At 37.2% G+C, this 17,684-nt stretch overlaps 1 protein-coding gene across 2 annotated transcripts; it reads left to right on the top strand.

Annotated features, from left to right (window-relative positions):
- Window position 1: 1 nt before the first annotated feature.
- Window positions 2–17,572, top strand: SPATA1 (spermatogenesis associated 1). 2 transcript variants are annotated; one of them, XM_031050780.2, is made up of 13 exons: window positions 2–1,331; window positions 2,245–2,351; window positions 5,788–5,905; window positions 7,938–7,991; window positions 8,085–8,412; window positions 8,524–8,775; window positions 10,056–10,182; window positions 10,325–10,385; window positions 10,979–11,096; window positions 12,060–12,185; window positions 14,005–14,174; window positions 16,096–16,194; window positions 17,030–17,572. In XM_031050780.2, exons 1-13 carry the CDS (start codon window positions 1,296–1,298, stop codon window positions 17,123–17,125), a joined length of 1,692 nt encoding a protein of 563 aa, XP_030906640.1. In that variant the 5' UTR covers window positions 2–1,295; the 3' UTR covers window positions 17,126–17,572. The 2 variants fall into 2 exon arrangements, with proteins under 2 accessions (XP_030906640.1, XP_030906639.1); XM_031050779.2 differs by lacking the exon at window positions 12,060–12,185.
- The last annotated feature ends 112 nt before the right edge of the window (window positions 17,573–17,684 follow it).

Below are 17,684 nucleotides of genomic sequence, written 5' to 3' on the forward strand. Positions count from 1 at the left end.
GTAAAACGCCTCCTTTATCTGTGTATCCATGTATCTATAAAGTGGATTTAAAATAAGACTGTTAAGACCAAGGTGGGAAATCTTGGTGATAATATCCAGTGAGTTACTAGTTTGGAGCTTATTTTGAGATGCAATGGAGTTATCAACTTTGCTGCTGTCAGCACATTCGGGTCTTGACTGAAGTCTAGAGGTGAAGGGTGTTCACCACAGAATGTGCCCTGGAGTGACTGAGTAGCCTGGGCTAATGGCATGGGGCAAAACATGTTGTCATGCAAAGTGCAATAACTTACATGTATACAGGGACTAATAGGAGGAACATGTGCTGTAACCTGCTGTGTTTTGGTTGGGAATAACTGGGGAAGAGATGGGATGTTACAGAGATGGGTTGTTTGTTAGAGCTTGTGTGGTGTACTTGTGAAGGGGCAAGTAAAGACCTTTGTAAGCAGGTGCTTTCTGCTGACACGGGGAAATCTTATTTCCACCTCATGGAGCCAGGGTAAAACTTGGAAGGTTGTCTGGAAGGTCTGGTCACATGCACCCAAGAAAAGGTGAATTAGAAATAGGAGTATGAGGAAGAGCTGCAAGATGATCAGGACAACAATGTGGCATTCAGTAGGCTGAAAATCAGGTGGTGTGTAGCCTCTGAGGTGCTGGAAGAGCCTCCAAAGAGAGGAAACTCATAAAAGGTGAAGGCAGAACCATGGTTTGTAGTTTATGGAAGGATTTTTCTGACATGGTCACCCAGAACAATCAGGTTTGCTTGGACTACTGTGTTTGGCCAGCACAATATGCTGTGCATGTGGCTTGGCTGCAGTTCACAGTACTTGTCCCTTTATCAGAGAAAAACCCAGACTGTGCAAGAATCCCATTTTGTAGGGATTTAGGGCTGTGTCTTTAGGAAAGCAGTACAATGTGTAGAAACCTATATGTGATCAAAGAGTCTTTATGAAAGGGGAGAAAATGGTAAGAGAAAACACTTCAGCACAGATCTCTGGGAGCTGCAGGGCTGTGATTAGTGATTCCCCCCAGTTACTTAGGTGATACTCATTGTGTAGAAGGTGTGGTTAAGTCTTGTTTGTCTGCAGTTAGCTGGAACTTTCTGTTTCAGCACAGAAACTACTTTCACCATTTTCATAAATGGAAAGAAGAACAGTAAGTGAAAATAAAGGATATTAATGGAATAACTGCTCTTGTAACATCATCAATCATGAAACTCATTCTTAAAGAATATTTAACTCAAAAAGAAAATTATAAAGCCCACCTGTCATTTGCCGTGATCAAGTACAGGGAGCAACATGTCGTTTAGTCAAAGGAGACCTCAGACATCCCAGGTGAGAGGTTTTGTACTTTTCCATGAAGTGTTTTTTGATTTCACATTTTAAAATATAAAATATTACAAGAAGCAACACTGCACCATTTCTAGGAAACCTGAGGGGAAAAAAGTGCTTTTAACATAGCATATATAGAAAGTATTATTTTCTAGTACATTTAGTAACATTTTCTAATTTTCTAGTCAAGTTTAATAACACAACAATTGCTGGAATATGTAATACAGCTTATTTGCATGGCTTCTAGTTATGGGAAATGTTTCATCCTTATCAATACTGTCTAATTTTTGGTAAAAAATATCAAGATCTGGACATTAACAGTCTCACAACTGCCACAGGTTTGAATGCAGTCTAAGTGAACCTTGTTCAGAGCGTGCTTAGTTACTCTTTTTGCAGCCATCACCAGGAGCATTTCTGTGCTTCCAAGGTAACTAATATTATTAAGAACTGCCAGAAATATTTCGAATTCTTTTTCTTCTGGCAAGGTCAAGTTGTGGTGCTATTTGGATCCAGCTTTCAGGACTTTGCATTATTTATGAGAAGAACAAAGGCAGGATTTCAGCTGAAGTATTTATGTAACCAGGACATGCTCCAGAGTATCAAGTGTTTTTTGGTAAGCTCTGTCCATTGCTGTCATAGTGACATACAGCAATAGCACAGGCTCTCTTTTCTCTGATTTCCAGTGTTGAGCATTTCTAATGTGACTTAGTTTGATGTTGTCAGCTATCATTCAGTCACAAACTGCTCTACTCATTGCTGTTCTCACTATTTAGTCATCACTGTTGGATGTTCACTCTTCTAGTCCATCAAAGAAACCATACCTGCCTCCAGAATCTGAAAGTCCACCTAAGCAAAATAAGGCAAAATAAGAGGGTTATAATATATCTACAGTTATGATTATATGTTCTTTATTTAGTTGGTGGAGTTCCATGTTTTCTATGTCCCAGAAGAAGTGTGGAACTTCAAGCTGAATACAGTTCCTGTAGCTCTTACTAGCAAATTCATCTCAGCTGGATTTATAAGGTGCGTATAGTCTTAGGCTTCATGTACATGGTAGGTCCTTTACATTGTCCTTTAATAATTTAGTTGAGCTGTTGCTCTGTGAAACACAATTATATCTGTCAGAAGAGACTTGTTCTTTAATAATTTCTGGAGGGTAAGTGATGCCCATGACTAGTGTTAGATTTATTTGGATTTGTATCTGGCTTAGCTCCATTGCAGCCCTTGGTGTAAACCATTGAAACATACTTCCAGAGCAGTGCTAGTATTTCTGCAGAATAATTTATGTTGTTAAATCACAGTCTTACATTATTTCTGTCTACTTGAGCCTGCTTATCAAAGTCTTGAGTTCTCTTTGGGTATGGACCAGCCTGAAGACAGAGTGGCTTGATGAAGATAGGATAGCCTGTTAGTTCCCAGGAACAGGGATATGATGATCTGAGCTCTCTCAGTCCAAAAGAGCCATGTTTCTCAAGGGGAAGCATCACATCCCATACAACTACTAGCACATCTTCTTTCTTCTTCAGTAGTATTTTTGAAAGATTTCTCATAACACCATGTGTCATGTGTGCTTTCAAGTAGTTGTTTAGAGGAATTACTGAAAGAATACCCCATGTTGTAGGCCCAAACCTTGCACAAAATGCTGCAACTGTAATCTTTACCAGCTTTGAAAGTTTATTTTGTACCCCCAAACACTTTACTCATAAATTCTGTGTGTATCTAGTGTGGTAAGAAGTTGTAGAAAATCAAATAACGTAAAGATGAGTATTGAAGCAGGCTTTTAGATGCACCTTGTCTGCTCCTGAGCAAAACCTGACAATTTAGCTTAAACTGCAGTTTAAAAAAAAAAACAAACCTGAGTTTTAGCTACTTTAAATTAGGGTTGTATTGTCTACTTAATACATTGTGTAGCTGAGAAGATCGACAGCAGTCAGGTATGAGCATGTAGGGCAGAATGTAATCATTCTCACAGCTTCTTTTGTTGAAAGGCTGCTCAAAACCAGAGGAAATAAGTGTATGTATCTGTTTCGTTTGCTGTTCTAGTCTCCAGCAGAGGTGCAAAATGCCTACAGATGGAGTGTTAACTTCAGATTATTTCACATGATTGCACATCTGTCACTGCCCTCTGTTCTCTAGTGTAAATTTATTTCCCTGAGGCTCAGTTCTGAGGCTGATGGGGTATTTGTTGTTTTCTAATGAGTTTTAAATAATTGCTAGTTAATTATGCTATGGATACGGTGCTGCAGTACATTGCATTAGCAATAACTAGCACCTGGCCACTGTATCACTGTCTTTAAAAACAAAGTTAGTTTAAAAAACTTACTATGGAGAGGGGGAGAGAACAGCCTTGCTGGTACAAATGCTTTTTGGACATTGTTGATAGCACTGTCCAGTCAGCTTCACAATCCTAGTACTGTCTGAGTCAGCTTAACAAAGGATTCCTAGGTCTAAGTACAGGCCACTTCCATTAACTATGAAATTAGAGGAAAGTATTAAGTGTGTAATTGTCTATGGCCCTGAGCAATTGTTCCCATGAACTTGATTTCTCAGCCTCTGTGATCTTTTATTTATTCCTCATTCCTCACTACAGAAGCCATACATTTGCTGTTTCTAGATGAAATGGCTGCAATGAACTCTAGTTTGCATTATCTTTAAAGGGACATCCTGAAGCAAAGGACTAGTCTTCTGTTAACCAGTGGTAGAGAGTAAGAAATATAATATGCTCCTAGGAGTTGCACAGGCAAATAATTTGCAGATAAATTGCTGTCCTATATCTGAGGTGCGATGTACCTAGATAGTTTTCTCACAGGGTACATTGTAGTTACTTAGATGTTTTCCCTGCTGTTCGTAAAAACATAGATAAAGATTTCCATGCTGTTTTGGACAGGCATTATCAGTGAAGGATGTGCAGTGATAGAATTGCCTCTGAAAGAGCTTGCATTTATTATTTTTTGGAAGACAATTGAAGGAGTATGTCTTCTCTGAGACATCAGCTTGAAGAAAGGATAGTGCATGAAAGATACTTGAATTACAGATCATATGTGGTCTCAGATAAGACCCTGAAAGAATGTGTATTGAGTTATGCATCTATCACATATTTCTTTATACATTTGAAATAATTGACATTAGGGCTAATATCTGTAGCAAGTGTGGGCAAAAAATGGCTGGGGAAGAAATAAACAGGAGCTAATGTAGAGGGAGGCACCAAGCAGTGTGGCCTCAATGTGTCCTCTCTGCAAACCTTGGTCTCCTCTGCTGCATGCCTGTGCTACAAGGCAGATTTATCACCTTGGGGAGGTGCTCTAAGTCCAAGATGTTTTAAATCATGCAAGGGAAGCATTGTAGCCCACTGAAGTACTGTGTTTATGATGTGAAACTGACGGTACTTTTACATACATAGGGTGTGAAATGAAAGCAAATAGGTCTGTTTGAAAGTGGAAATAAACCCTAATAGGTTAAAGTTGAAGACTGAAGTTGAAGGGATGGCATGTTCTTGTCCATACTGTTTAGTGAGAATGGCATGTGCTATCCTCCAAGCTATGTCTGTGCATTGCTTGAAGAGTGATAGCTGCTTGAGCTAAAATCATGCCTAGGTATTATACTAACAATCAGCATGGGTGATTAACAGTCTCAGGCCTGAATTTGTTCCCTAGTTTATGACAGGAGCAATTAGAATTACTTCTGATATCCTAGAGAGCTTTTGCGTGCCTCTTGCACATTTGATTTTATTCTGGGGAGCTTTTTATTCTACAGCGATTTTTATATTGACCTCATTGCTTTGATATTTGCATGGTTTCCAGTAGTACATTAAATGATGCAATTCATATTTGCATCAGCTCTTTCATCCTCAAATTATGGTGGAAATGTTCACACTGCAGTGTTTGGTTTTGATTTAAAATTCATTTGCATGTACACAGGCACACACCCAACTGTAAATTTGTGTTGGAGAAGACAAAATGAAAGAACTGTGCCTGCTACTGAAAGTGGACAGTAATGTAGTCTTCTTTAGCCCTTAGTGCTTGAAGGAGTATGTTCTAGACTGGCCCCATGGAACATCATCACCTATATGGAAATGCATGATTGTAGTCTCTAATGTTTCTATTACTCATCTGCAGATGAGCAAGAGCATTCTGAAGGAGTAGTTTTCAAATTTCATCTATTTCCATATTATCCCTTTTTATGGGGTTCCTAAAATATGAATATTGCTAGTTAATGTCATGACAGCCTTTGTAATACAGTCTACCATAACCTGATATGATGTTCTGACTCTAGCACACCAAGACTCTCTGGCCAATATGTCTATATGTAGTTGGACAGTAGTCAGTTCTAAGACATAGTTCCCATTTTTGGTCATTCTGTCCATGCAAGCCACTATGTATGCAGCATTATCTTCCCCCTCTTACTAACTAGCCATCATTATTTGATCTTACAGATGTATTAATGCATAACAACATTCTAGGGTATCTCCTCATATCACATTAAGAGTGCTACGGGAGAAGCTTGGAGAGTACCTGGGTGGAGTTTCAGCTGAAGATAAATTCAGATTTTTAAAATGCATTGGGAAAAGACTAGCAGTGGTAAGTTAATACTTTTTTTTCTTTAACGCTCTTTTGTTTTACAATGTTAACCACAGATTTCATTCCTGCAGATTAGATAAAAAAAATACATAAAAAGGAGATAACCTCAGGAGCACTGTTAGCATTTCTTTTTTCTTAAACATGCCAGAGCGTAAGTTCTTGTAAGAACACATCTACTTCCCCAAGTACAAAGGCACAGCTGGACAGGTATATTAGAAACACCCTTTAAACCATCATATGTAATTAGTTGCCATCCAGTGAAAACATGTTAGTTTTGGTAAGTCAGTGGATTAAATATGACAAATCTTGTTGCATTAAAAAAAATCCCGTTAAGGTCGTTATTACCAGTACATGTTTGGGAAGATGGCAGTTGAAGTATTTACAAGGGAAGCTGAGTAAGTCAGAGTTCCTCTAATGGTTCCTGCTGTGACCTGCCCAAAAGCCTTTAAAATATGAGTCTCTGGATGTACATGTGTTCCACTAATTAGTCCAGTAATACAGCCTGAGATGCATGTAATCAAACCCCTAAAGTTCTGAATCATAGCTATTCCTCACATTGATTCTCTGTATATTTATACCTTACAAACTATAGCTAAAGATTAAATACCCTTGAAAATCAGTCCAGCTGAAGGTTTGTTCTTGTAACACACAAAGACTTAAGTCATGCGTGCAAGTATAGAATACTTCTTTTTCCTCTCATTTCACCTGTCTCTCATGAACCTGTAAATTAATTACAAGCTGGAAATTCGGTGTCATTCTTTTAGTTACCACTAAAATTACTCACACAGAAGACTAGAATAGATATTAAGTAATATGCAAAAGAATAGGTGGAAAAACATAAGAAAAAACTTAAAAGACTGGGACACAATCTGAATCTGAAAATGTGCATATGTCTTCAAAGAGTTCAGGTCTTTTAAACTGGATGACTGTAAGTAAGATTTTCTTTCCCACTGATAGTTCTGAGATAAATGGAGAAATTTTCCAGCTTCTTTTAAAATCTAAGCAAATTAATAAAATATTTTACTTTAATAGAGAATGAAAGATATTGGTAGATACAAGTGAAGATTTTTAGTGATGAATTAGACATATAATTTTAAGTTGGTGTATTTACTGTTGCTTGAAGTTTAACATTATAACAAAGTGGAAAGCAATAAACCAACTAACTGGTTTGTTTGTTATTTAGGGTCATGGTAACCTCATTGAATCATATCTCCATGATCAAATATTTGTTGACTGGTTTCTTACCCCCCAGTCTTCTGTTTCACAACAGTAACAATGTAAGCAGTACTAAGAGCTGTACCCAACTTGCAAGTAAGGGTCTTTAAGTGAAAAAGAAATGTAAACTAACATCATGTTCATTTCCTCTTATTTTTCTTACACATATCTCATGTCTCTAATAGTGGCATTGCCTGGCCCCATGTTTAGTTCAATTTCATTATTTAAATATAAGCACAGATTTTATTTATTGGTTTGTTTTTTTGGTTTTTTTTCAGCTCATCTTATAAATTTACATTGATTATCTTAGACTTCGTTTTTAGGACACTGTTGAAATCTGAAAGGGTGTTTCTATCATATGAAGAGTATAAATAGATAGTATAAATATTTTTTTCTACATACATTAAATATTTTGCAGTACTGTACTAGCTGAATAGAGAAAATTATGTGAGAGTCAACATTTCTAGTCAGATTCATCTTGAAGCAACTACTTGTAAAGAAAGTCAAAGACTTTCTTCTGCTGTAACTGTTGGATCAGGTTCCTTGAACCATAAGTGCAAAATATATTCAGTACATCCATGCACTCTTGTGGGTCTGAGATTTTGAAAAACAGACAAAGTTTCAGTACTATGTCAGAAAATACAATAGTAGTCTGTGTTCCTTCCTCCCCATGAGGCCATTACAGAAGATAAATAGTGCTGGTCCTGAAAAAATGTAGTATGTAAAAAGGGTGGTAGAATAAAGAAATTAATTGATATGCAACATTGTTGATAATAAAGTATTTTATTGGTAACATTTCCATACTTTACCTTCCAAGGTGAAAGCAAACCAAGAAACAGAACTGGAACTGAAGTCGTTTGCTCCGCCTTATGTATGTATTGAATGGCTTTTAAGGTATCATTTTCAGAAACTTCTTACATTGTACATTTCATCTCATGTCTGATGAATATACTGCATATTTTAGGCACTTTATCCTGAATTATATTTATTACCTGAAGTGGAATACTTTGAAGGTGTTTATCCATTATCAGCATCAACTCAACAACGACGTCACTTTAATGCAGAAGCTAATAGGCTTGATCATAAATCAGGATTATCCAGTCTTCCCCAACAAGAACCTGAAACGAGCAAACAGTTTTTAGAAAGCATACAAAGCAGTCATCAGCTAGAAAATAAAGAAGTGCACAATCCTGTGGAATGGGGTGAGAAAGAACCTGTTCCAGTTTTGAACCCAAATAATAAGCAAGACCATAACAACAGGATTCAAGAAAATCATATACTGCTTAGGGAAGGTAAGTTTAACCAGTGTAGTGAACGAGGATGATGAATGAGAAGAATAAATATTATGCTTAACATTTACAATAAAATAACATTTCTGTTTTCTAATATCAATTATTATGCAGATCAAAATGGATTCAATGGATCTCTCATCACACCAAATCACTCAAATCCTGCAGATGATTTGGAGTCTGGAAAGAGTGATATGGTATTACGGACCTCTCAGCAAAATCATCTTAGCAAAGATCAAAAAGAGAATAACACTCCTAAGTGGAATGACGAAGCCAAAGGAACCACTCTTATTCTTCATGTAAACCACAGTGATGAACAAGGCCAGAATAAACAAACACCCCAAAATCACATCAAGTACCAAAAGGGTACAACTGTTTATTGTCATCCTTCTGCTCAAGCATGTGTTCAGAAAGTTGACAGAGTAAAGCTTAGTTTTAAGAAATCTATAATTAAAGCATGGGTTGCAATATTGCTATCAGAACAATATTCTGATTTTTAAAATAATAATAATGACTTCCAAAGAGGTATAGTTTTAAATTGGATAAGTCCTAGAATCATAGAGTAGTTAAGGTTGGAAAAGAACTTACGATCATCAAATTCTAACACCCCTGCCATGGGCAGGGACACCTCACACTAAACCATCTCACCCAAGGCTCTGTCCAACCTGGCCTTGGACACTGCCAGGGATGGAGCATTCACAACTTCCCTGGGCAACCCCTTCCAGTGCCTCACCACCCTAACAGTAAACAATTTCTTCCTTATATCCAATCTAAACTTCCCCTGTTTAAGCTTTAACGCACTACCCCTTGTCCTGCCACTACAGTCCTTCTTTATCACTGTGTATTGATATAGGGAAACACCACTATAATTGATAGTATCTAATTATATTAAAATAATATAATAAGTAATATAGTAATATTACTTAAATGACATATTCTTTGAGATATATGTAGAGAGTTAATTCAAAAAAGGTTTTTATGGATGAATTATCAGTAATTTCAGTTTCCAATCATAATGTGTTAAAAATAGCTCTATCCATCATCACGTTAACTCATATTATGTATGAGACTGCTTAATACACAAATCTATATATGTAAAGGTATAACTGAAAAGTTTTCCATAACTTTACTTTGAATGATGAAGGATATAGGATTTTGTAGTAATAAAGGTAAAGTCTGTCAGCAATTTTATTTTTAAATACTTATTGTATGTATTTTAAAGCAAAAAACATTTATTCTTTAACATTTAAATTCAAAACATTTTGCTCTCCCTTTCTACGCTGGCTCCAGTCTGTAGGGGATCTTCAGTCTCTAAAAGGCAGAAAGCATTAGATAAGGAATTAGTGTAGGGAAGGTGAAATAACCTAGTGGTTTCCTTATCTGTCATAATGTTTTTTGTACTGGTTACCACAACTAATTAGATACAAATTCTCCAAACAAAACTACCTTCGTTTTTATTTTTTTTTCTTCCCTTTATTTCTTTCTTCTGTTATTCACCCATTTCCAAACCCCAGAGATAACATTATTTATTGGATCAATTCACTGAATTTCTAATACAGGTTGGAAAGCCCAGGCATTGACAGTCAAAACATCTTGAATTTTATGAATGTAATCTATATATTTTGATCATCACTATCCTGTCACAGAACTAACAAACATGGATAATAATGACCACTTAAAACATACCAAACTAAGAAAACATAGAACACAGGATGCTGGAATTCTTAAAACAGTGGAAGACCAAGCCACAGAATATGCATGTAAAAAACAAAGGTTAGTAAATAATGATTCTGCTAAAACATTGGATAATATTAATTTATAACCAGACTTCAGATAAATGAAGGAAAATGGGGGGGGTGTGGTGTGGTGGAATTAATTACACAAATTTTCACTTGCTGCTTTGATTTAATTTTAGCTTGTTGCAGTACAGAACTAGCAAGTCTATAGCTGAGCTTGGTGAAAAACTGGATAATCAGGTATGTTTTTCAAGGTAACATATTCTTAGTAATATTGAGCAATAAACATAAGTCCTCCACCTAGACATATTTTGTAAGAGAGGTAACTCACTAGAGATATTAAATTCTCAAATGTAGATTTCAGAGTAACTGAGAAAAATCAATTCATACGCTGCTACTTTTTGGTAAAGAAAAATCAACTATATGTCTCAACAATGAAATTATCAGAGGTTATACCTCTAGTCATAATTTAACAGGAACTACATATAGAGTAACTATCTCAGTCTTATTAATGTTAGTCTGTTATTCCTTGTTTTGCATGGGAGTGTCAATGACTTGTGGGGTTGTGGACATGGACAAGAACAATTAGCCATTGTCTGTGTTTTTGTCCGCGTGTTCTCTGTGATGCAAGTGTTCAGTGTTCTGGTTTTATTTGCAGAGGTCCATTTGTTTGTAATTTAGTAATAATTTGTACTGGTAACAGAATAAAAAAGCTTATATGCAGAATTTAAATTCATTCCTCATGTTCAGTCAGACCACTTTCAGAGCATATGTCTAATGGAGCTATTCAGGATTATGGGTTATGTACTTACAGTTGTGTCTTTTGACTCTAGGCTGGTGAAAACAAGCAAAATCCTCTTAGTTGTCCAAAAGAATATATTTCACCTCCTAATCTACCTTTCCTGCCATTTTATGTAAATCCAGATCAAATTCCTGCAATTCAGACAGCAGGTGAGTATATGATTCCAAGAAATTGCATAGAGTGAAAATAGGCTGAGAGAATTGGGAATGTTCAGCCTAAAGAAGAGAAGGCTCCAGGGAAAACCTTACAGCAGCCTTTCAGTACCTAAAGGGGCTGACAAGAAAGCTGGAGGGACTTTTTACAAGGACACAAAGTAATAGGACAAGGGGGAATGGCTTTAAACTGGTATAAGGTAGATTTATATTAGCTATTAGGGAAGAAATTCTTCCCTGTGAGGGTGGTGAGTCCCTGGCACAGGTTGCCCTGAGAAGCTGTGGCTGCCTCATCCCTAGCAGTGCTCAGGGCAGATTGAACAGAGCTTGGAGCAACCTGGTCTAGTGGAAGGTGACCCTGCCCGTGGCAGGGGGTTGGAATTGGATGAGCTTTAAGATTCCTTCCAACCCAAACTATTCTATGATTCTATAATATCAATCAAGACTGAATAGTTAATGAAGACAGAAATACCTGGTTTGTGAAAGAATTTGTACATTAATTCATTCACAGTATTGTTACAAATTTTAGTTTGTGGTGGGAAGGTTCCAGCCATTTTGGGCTGCTCATACAGCATGGCAGCTTCCCAGCACTAGAAAACCCAGTTTGTGGACTTGGAGATGAAAGGAGAAAAGTGGGGAGATCAAATGAAATGCTGTTCACTTAAGTGAGAATGTAGCAAAGAAAACCAATAGCAGTATTGCTGAGGATCCTCTGCTGTGGTGGTGAAGTAGGAGGATAGTGAGAAGGTAAGTTACTGACCTGTTGTGACTAGTGGAAGTCTGTTCTGCCTATGACCACCTGGAGTTTAAGGCAAGATTTCACTACAGTTTCTATCACAACATATTTTGAGCAGATAATAGTCTTTTGGAGGCTTTTTTGGCTTCATATGGTTATGGTTGGTGTATTACAAAAATCCTCATTGATAGTATCCTGGTGCTTACTAAATATAGTATCTTTAGAAAACAAGATGGTAGAACAATTGCAACAAATGAAGAAAGACAGAATGCACATGGAAAAAAATAGAGAAGAACTGATCAGAAAAGTTAAAGGGCTACTGGAACAATATAAGCTGAAAAGATACCACGGTATGCTTTTAATTTATTTTGTAATTTGGAATGATAGAGAAATGACACTGAAACCAATATGAAAATATTTGTCTCCTTATCAGTGAGTTTAATCGCAGAGAGAGCAGTTTGCTAACCAATAGCTCCAACAAGGCTCACTTGTGTAACAGCATGTTGAAAAGATTGAAGGTTGCAATGTTTCCTTCCACTTTTGTGATAGTCTTATAAACCTGAAAATATCCTGCTTTTTATCCCAGGTCATACAGTGCCTGGAAATCTACTCCAGGCCACTTCACTCTTTGAGGCCCAGGGCAGCTGACATATTCTAAACCTGCCTGTAGCTGGTCCTTACAGAGGTTTTTACTGTGCTGATAGAGCTTCTAGTTAAATGGCCAGCATAATACATTTTGTTCCTCCTATCTCATAGTATTTAGCTTATGGCATGGAAGTTACAAACCTGTCGTGACAAGCTTGACAAACCTTTAGGTTTTTTTATAAGTTAAAATCTCATTTAAATCCCACCCAAATTTTCTTTGTAAAATTATTTTCAAGTTTATACTTAAGCTATCCTCCCTAAGTCACATTCCAGTTAACCAGAGATGAGGTTTAATCACTTGGATGTTTGAGAGCATTCTCCTTGTATTTAAGTACAGCTAAATCACTAGGAGTCTCAACATTATTATTTGTAGCTTTGTTGAAAGAAGAAGACAAGACAATTCTTCCAGTTATTTTCTAAGGGCATGGTTTTACACTGCACTCTCCCGCATTATGAGGTTGAAAGAAAACACTACAAAAACTTCAGTACTTGAAGCAGTGAATCTGTAGTATTATGGAGCCGCAAGGCAAGCTAATTTACCCCGTTGAGATAAGCCCTAAATTGCTCCTGTATTGTCTTAAATTATATTATACAGTTAGGTAAAATAAAGGTTATTTCACATGTATTCAAACAGCTTCTGCAGATTTTTGAAGAAGTGTCTCTACCTCTGAAATACTTTTATCAGACCTGTAGAGTTTCATAAGTGTGTGCATTTGCAAACATGCCTCTTCACAAGGTATGAAGGGAAGGGCATGTTCTGTAGGAGCAGCTGTCTTGTCTATATTTAATACCCTCCCAAGGCTGCCATGCTGACATGCTCAGTTACATACTGTATAGTCCTCCAGGAGCTGGGTTCTTTTAGGTAAGTTTCTGAGCAGCAGCTGTCCTGATTTCCTAAACTACACCTTGAAATAAGGAATCATTTAAGACACTGCAGACTAGCAGATATATGTGGCTGTAAGACTGCCAAACTAAATACAGGGGAAATTGTGTGCTAGCTGTAGACAGCACATTATCAACATAGAAGGAATCATAGGTAAGTGTACAGGTAAATAACTGTTTCCCATAATCTCTGGGCTTTTGTACTGTTCAAACTCTCTGGCCCTGCAGAGCTCAAATTTTGTGTAAGTCTACAGTGCTAAATATCCTGCTACAGTAAAGGCATGAACTTCAGGCTGTGGGGGGCATCAGGTCCTCACAGGTCAGGAGCACCTACTAGGCAGCTGAAACCTGCAGAACACCCAAGCTGAATGAAATTTTGGGGTTGGACCTTGTGTGGTATCTTGATGGACAGCGAGAGCCTTTTGTTGCAGGTGTTTGTGCAGAAAGTCAGTTGCATTTACAGTGAGTGTAATTTCAATGAAGATTTTTCACTAAATGCTATTTTAAAAAGAAACCTACTGCCATCTTTTAATATGTTCATTGGCCAACTGCATATTTTTAGATCAGTTGGTCATTACTGTTGTCAGCAAGCCGTATGATAAGATGAACAAGACCAAACAGTATTACTGTTTTCCTGTGTAGCTTGTGAGGAATGGAAAAAGCAGTACTTAGAAACTAAGAAAGCTACAGTTCCCCTGGAGGATGCTTTAAACAAACTGCAGCAAGATTTAGTGCTTTACCACCAGAAACTACTCTTGCAACTGGAAGCCAGAGATAGCCCAAAACGACCAAATAATACGAGAAACTCCAAGGTATTTGCTTGTGTTATTTTAATCTCTCTTTTTACACAGCCTGTTCGGTTTTTTTTCCTATAAAGTAAGAAATTGATCACCAAACAATGAGTTGTAAACTAGCTTTAACAGCCAAATATAGAATATATAGAATTCCTTCAGCCCACACTTCTTAAAAAGTTCTTGAGTCTGAGCATTCGATTCTTTATGATTTGTGCTTCCACAATACCTTCTTGTAAATAAATACCTTTCATTCAGTATGATTAAAAAATTGTTCAGTTCTATATTGTTTTCATCCCAGATTTCACTTACAGAGATAGTGAATTCTGTTTGTGAGGATGAGACGTGTCTGAGGCTTTTATGGTTGTTGCACCTGAACTATTGTGCAATCGAGTCTCACATTATCTTGGTGCCAAATCACAGGATGTTCAGAAAGGAATTAAAAAAAGAGGGGGAAACACAATTCACAACAGTTGTATCTGTACATTTTCTAAATGTGTTAATGAAATCAAGTCTTGGCAAATCTGAAGCTAGACTAGGAAAAATCAGTCCCTTTCTTGTATCTGAAAAGTTGGAGAGTGTATATGCAATCTAAGAGTATATATTATATGCAAATGTGTATTATTTGACCTATGTGAACATAAATACCTACAATATACAGTAGGTATTTATACAATATGGTATTACATTATATAATCAACTATGTTCAGATGTTTTATTGCTCCTTTTGGGGGGAGATACCAGGGGTTTTTTAGGTCTCTCTGGCTAGGCACAAAGAGTCCTTATGTGGAGGACATGCACAAATTAACATGTCTACAGTGGTTATTTATTGGCTGGCACACAGAAGATAGATAGCAATGATTTAATTAGCTATTAGGCTAAGCACAAGTATACTCTCCACCCCTTGTAAGCTACGTGCTGGGCAGCCAGGCATCAGTCAGGTGGGGGGAGTTTGGATCTGGGGAATATATCCCACTGTTGGTGGTTTCCCCTCTTCTAGCAGCTTTGTCTTCACTGGTGACTCAACCTAACACCGGGGTGATTCCTCAGTAGCCCCCAACTAGTCTGACAGCCCTGCCTGGTTTCCTCCTGCATGACAGTGTACCTTTCATGCTTTCTCAGTAGTCTGGGCCAGGGTTACACAGCCGTGTGGTGTCAGAGCTGGGACTTGGACCCTTGCATGCAGGCAGCTACACCCTTGGGTGGGAAGAAACTTCCAGCAGGAGCTCACAGATGAGAAGCTGCAGAAACCACTTAATGATTCCTTGTATGGTAACTTGATTGCATTATTTGCTTCAGCTGGCCCTTTAATGGAATTTTTAATGGCTTGGAACATCAAGAAATTACCACATACACATCCACACCCACCACTCCATGTTACTGACATCAAGGGACCATGGTTGACTTAGATGAGCTGAGTATCAGAACCTACATTTGAGAACATGAATTTCAGTTTTACAGGTTAATTCAGTGATAGGCCCACCCACACCTACTGCTGAAATTATGTGCTGTATAACCTGGAGATCATCTGCACTAAACATTACATGAGTGTAGTAATCTCATCAACAAATATACAGTGACAGAGCGATGCTAAGCCTGTGAAAGAAATTATTTGAAGTATGCCTTTTTATTATAAATGGGGAGTAGCCATAAAAGATAATTGCAAAACAGCGTGCTGTTACTCAGGAGAACTGATCTGGATCTTAACTTCCTAAAGCAAAAGGGAGTGGAAAAACCTCTGCACCCAGGTGAAGGGCTGGCAGCAGAAGGAAGCTGCCCCCTCTTGGAGAGCTGACTGCTTACAGACCAGAGACAGTCCAGTACACTTTGACGACTGAAGAAAGTAGGGGAGCTGGAATGAGTTTAGAGGATTGTTTCTGAGTGGTGAAATGCACTAATGCTGTACTTTTACCTTTTGTTATTTCTGTTCTTTTCAATACAGAATTACACAATCATCCAGATTACTACAGTGCAGCACGAACTTGATCTACTGAGGAGGAAGCTGGGTGATACAAAAATGAAACTTTTAATAGAAATTAAGGTACTCTGCCTTTTAATTAAAACAGTCAAAATGTTACTATGTATAAGAAAACCCTTAGATCTTCCCAACCATTAAATGATTTCCTAAAGAGTTTTTGTTTTATGAGTTAGCTTTATGGTGTTAATTGCCATTGTAACTTTATCACTTGAGCCAAATTTCTCCAGAACACCAGGTTATTAAATGACTTTGAATGTTTAGCATTCAAGCAACTTAGACTTTCAAGTTACTATGTAGGCTAAACTTCACAGTTTTTCATAAAATGCCATTTCACTTAAGAGGTAACTGAAGGAACTTATTGATGAGGCACTGGTCAGTAATAGACTGGGGCTAAGAATAAAAAAGTAAAGTGGTATAAATAAATTATAATTAAAAAAGAGAATATCTCTCAAATCAGACAGCAGTCTTCTTCATCTGCTTTATTCCATACCGGTGCTGCCTATGACTCCCTTTGGAAGGAAAACAATGGTATAGACCTTCATACTGGACAGCTTTTCAGCTTTGAGTACTTGAAATAGGAGGTCTCTACATCACAGGAGCTGCCCATACCCCTGTGTAATGTAGGCTGGATGTAGTCGTTATGCCTCCTCCATTGTATAACAAGGAGTGGAAAGAACAATGTTACACAGTGTCTCTTAAAAACACCAGACCATTACAGAAGAAAGTATTGCTAGAACTAGGCTACCTAATTAGACATGTAAAATTTTAAGGATGAAAGACGTATCCTGTATTCAGCCATCCTGTATAAAATTCAGTCTTAGTTATATAAACCCATGCGCATGTCAACTCCAAAAATTTCCTTAAATTGCAGTTCCTTAAACTACTGGTTCTTCTGCAGATGAGAAAGCAGGCAGCATCTGATTTACGAGTGCTGAGAGCAGAACTGACACAGAAGAAGATTAATTCAATTTTAATTCGCCGGTCCAGAAAATGAAGAATTTAAGAGGATGACATGACTTTAACAGCCATATAGTCTCCAGAAGCTCTGTAATGCTTATAGAAGATCAGAATTACAGAATATTTGCCTGTATGTTCTTGAAATTATCTTGTAAAAAGACACCAACTATATAAATGTTGTGGAATTTGTATTCTAGGGTACTGAGGTACTGCGGCTCACTTTTTACATCTCACTTTTAATATTAGTTAACTACTTAAATATACAGTTTACCCTAGTAACATGTCTAAATCAAAGTGATCTTAAAAGTGCCAATTAGTGAATTGTGTAACATCACATTGGTATGCTGTTCTTTCTGATGTTCTTTCATTAATAAAATACCTACTCAGAAAATAAACCTATAATCTATAACCTCCTGTTCTTATTTTCAGGCATGCACATTACATTTTTGGAAAATGATTAAAATAAATCTTCTGTAGAACTATAGCATCAGGAATCCTTTATTTAGCTATTTACTGAAGTACATTTTTGTCTCTGTAAGTATGCTTATGTATAAATTGCCATATGAAGTATGAACAAAATCTCAGATAATCTTACT

The sequence above is a fragment of the Melopsittacus undulatus genome, chromosome 6, assembly GCF_012275295.1.
Source record: "Melopsittacus undulatus isolate bMelUnd1 chromosome 6, bMelUnd1.mat.Z, whole genome shotgun sequence".
Classification (NCBI taxonomy): Eukaryota; Metazoa; Chordata; class Aves; order Psittaciformes; family Psittaculidae; genus Melopsittacus; species Melopsittacus undulatus.

What these genes read in the sequence shown, in the direction of transcription:
- SPATA1 (XM_031050780.2), top strand. Translation starts at nt 1,296, where the DNA reads ATGTCGTTTAGTCAAAGGAGACCTCAGACATCCCAG. An exon ending in GTGAAAAACTGGATAATCAG is followed by an intron (nt 10,386 to 10,978) that starts GTATGTTTTTCA and finishes TTTTGACTCTAG; the next exon opens with GCTGGTGAAAACAAGCAAAA. An exon ending in TAAGCTGAAAAGATACCACG is followed by an intron (nt 12,186 to 14,004) that starts GTATGCTTTTAA and finishes TTTCCTGTGTAG; the next exon opens with CTTGTGAGGAATGGAAAAAG.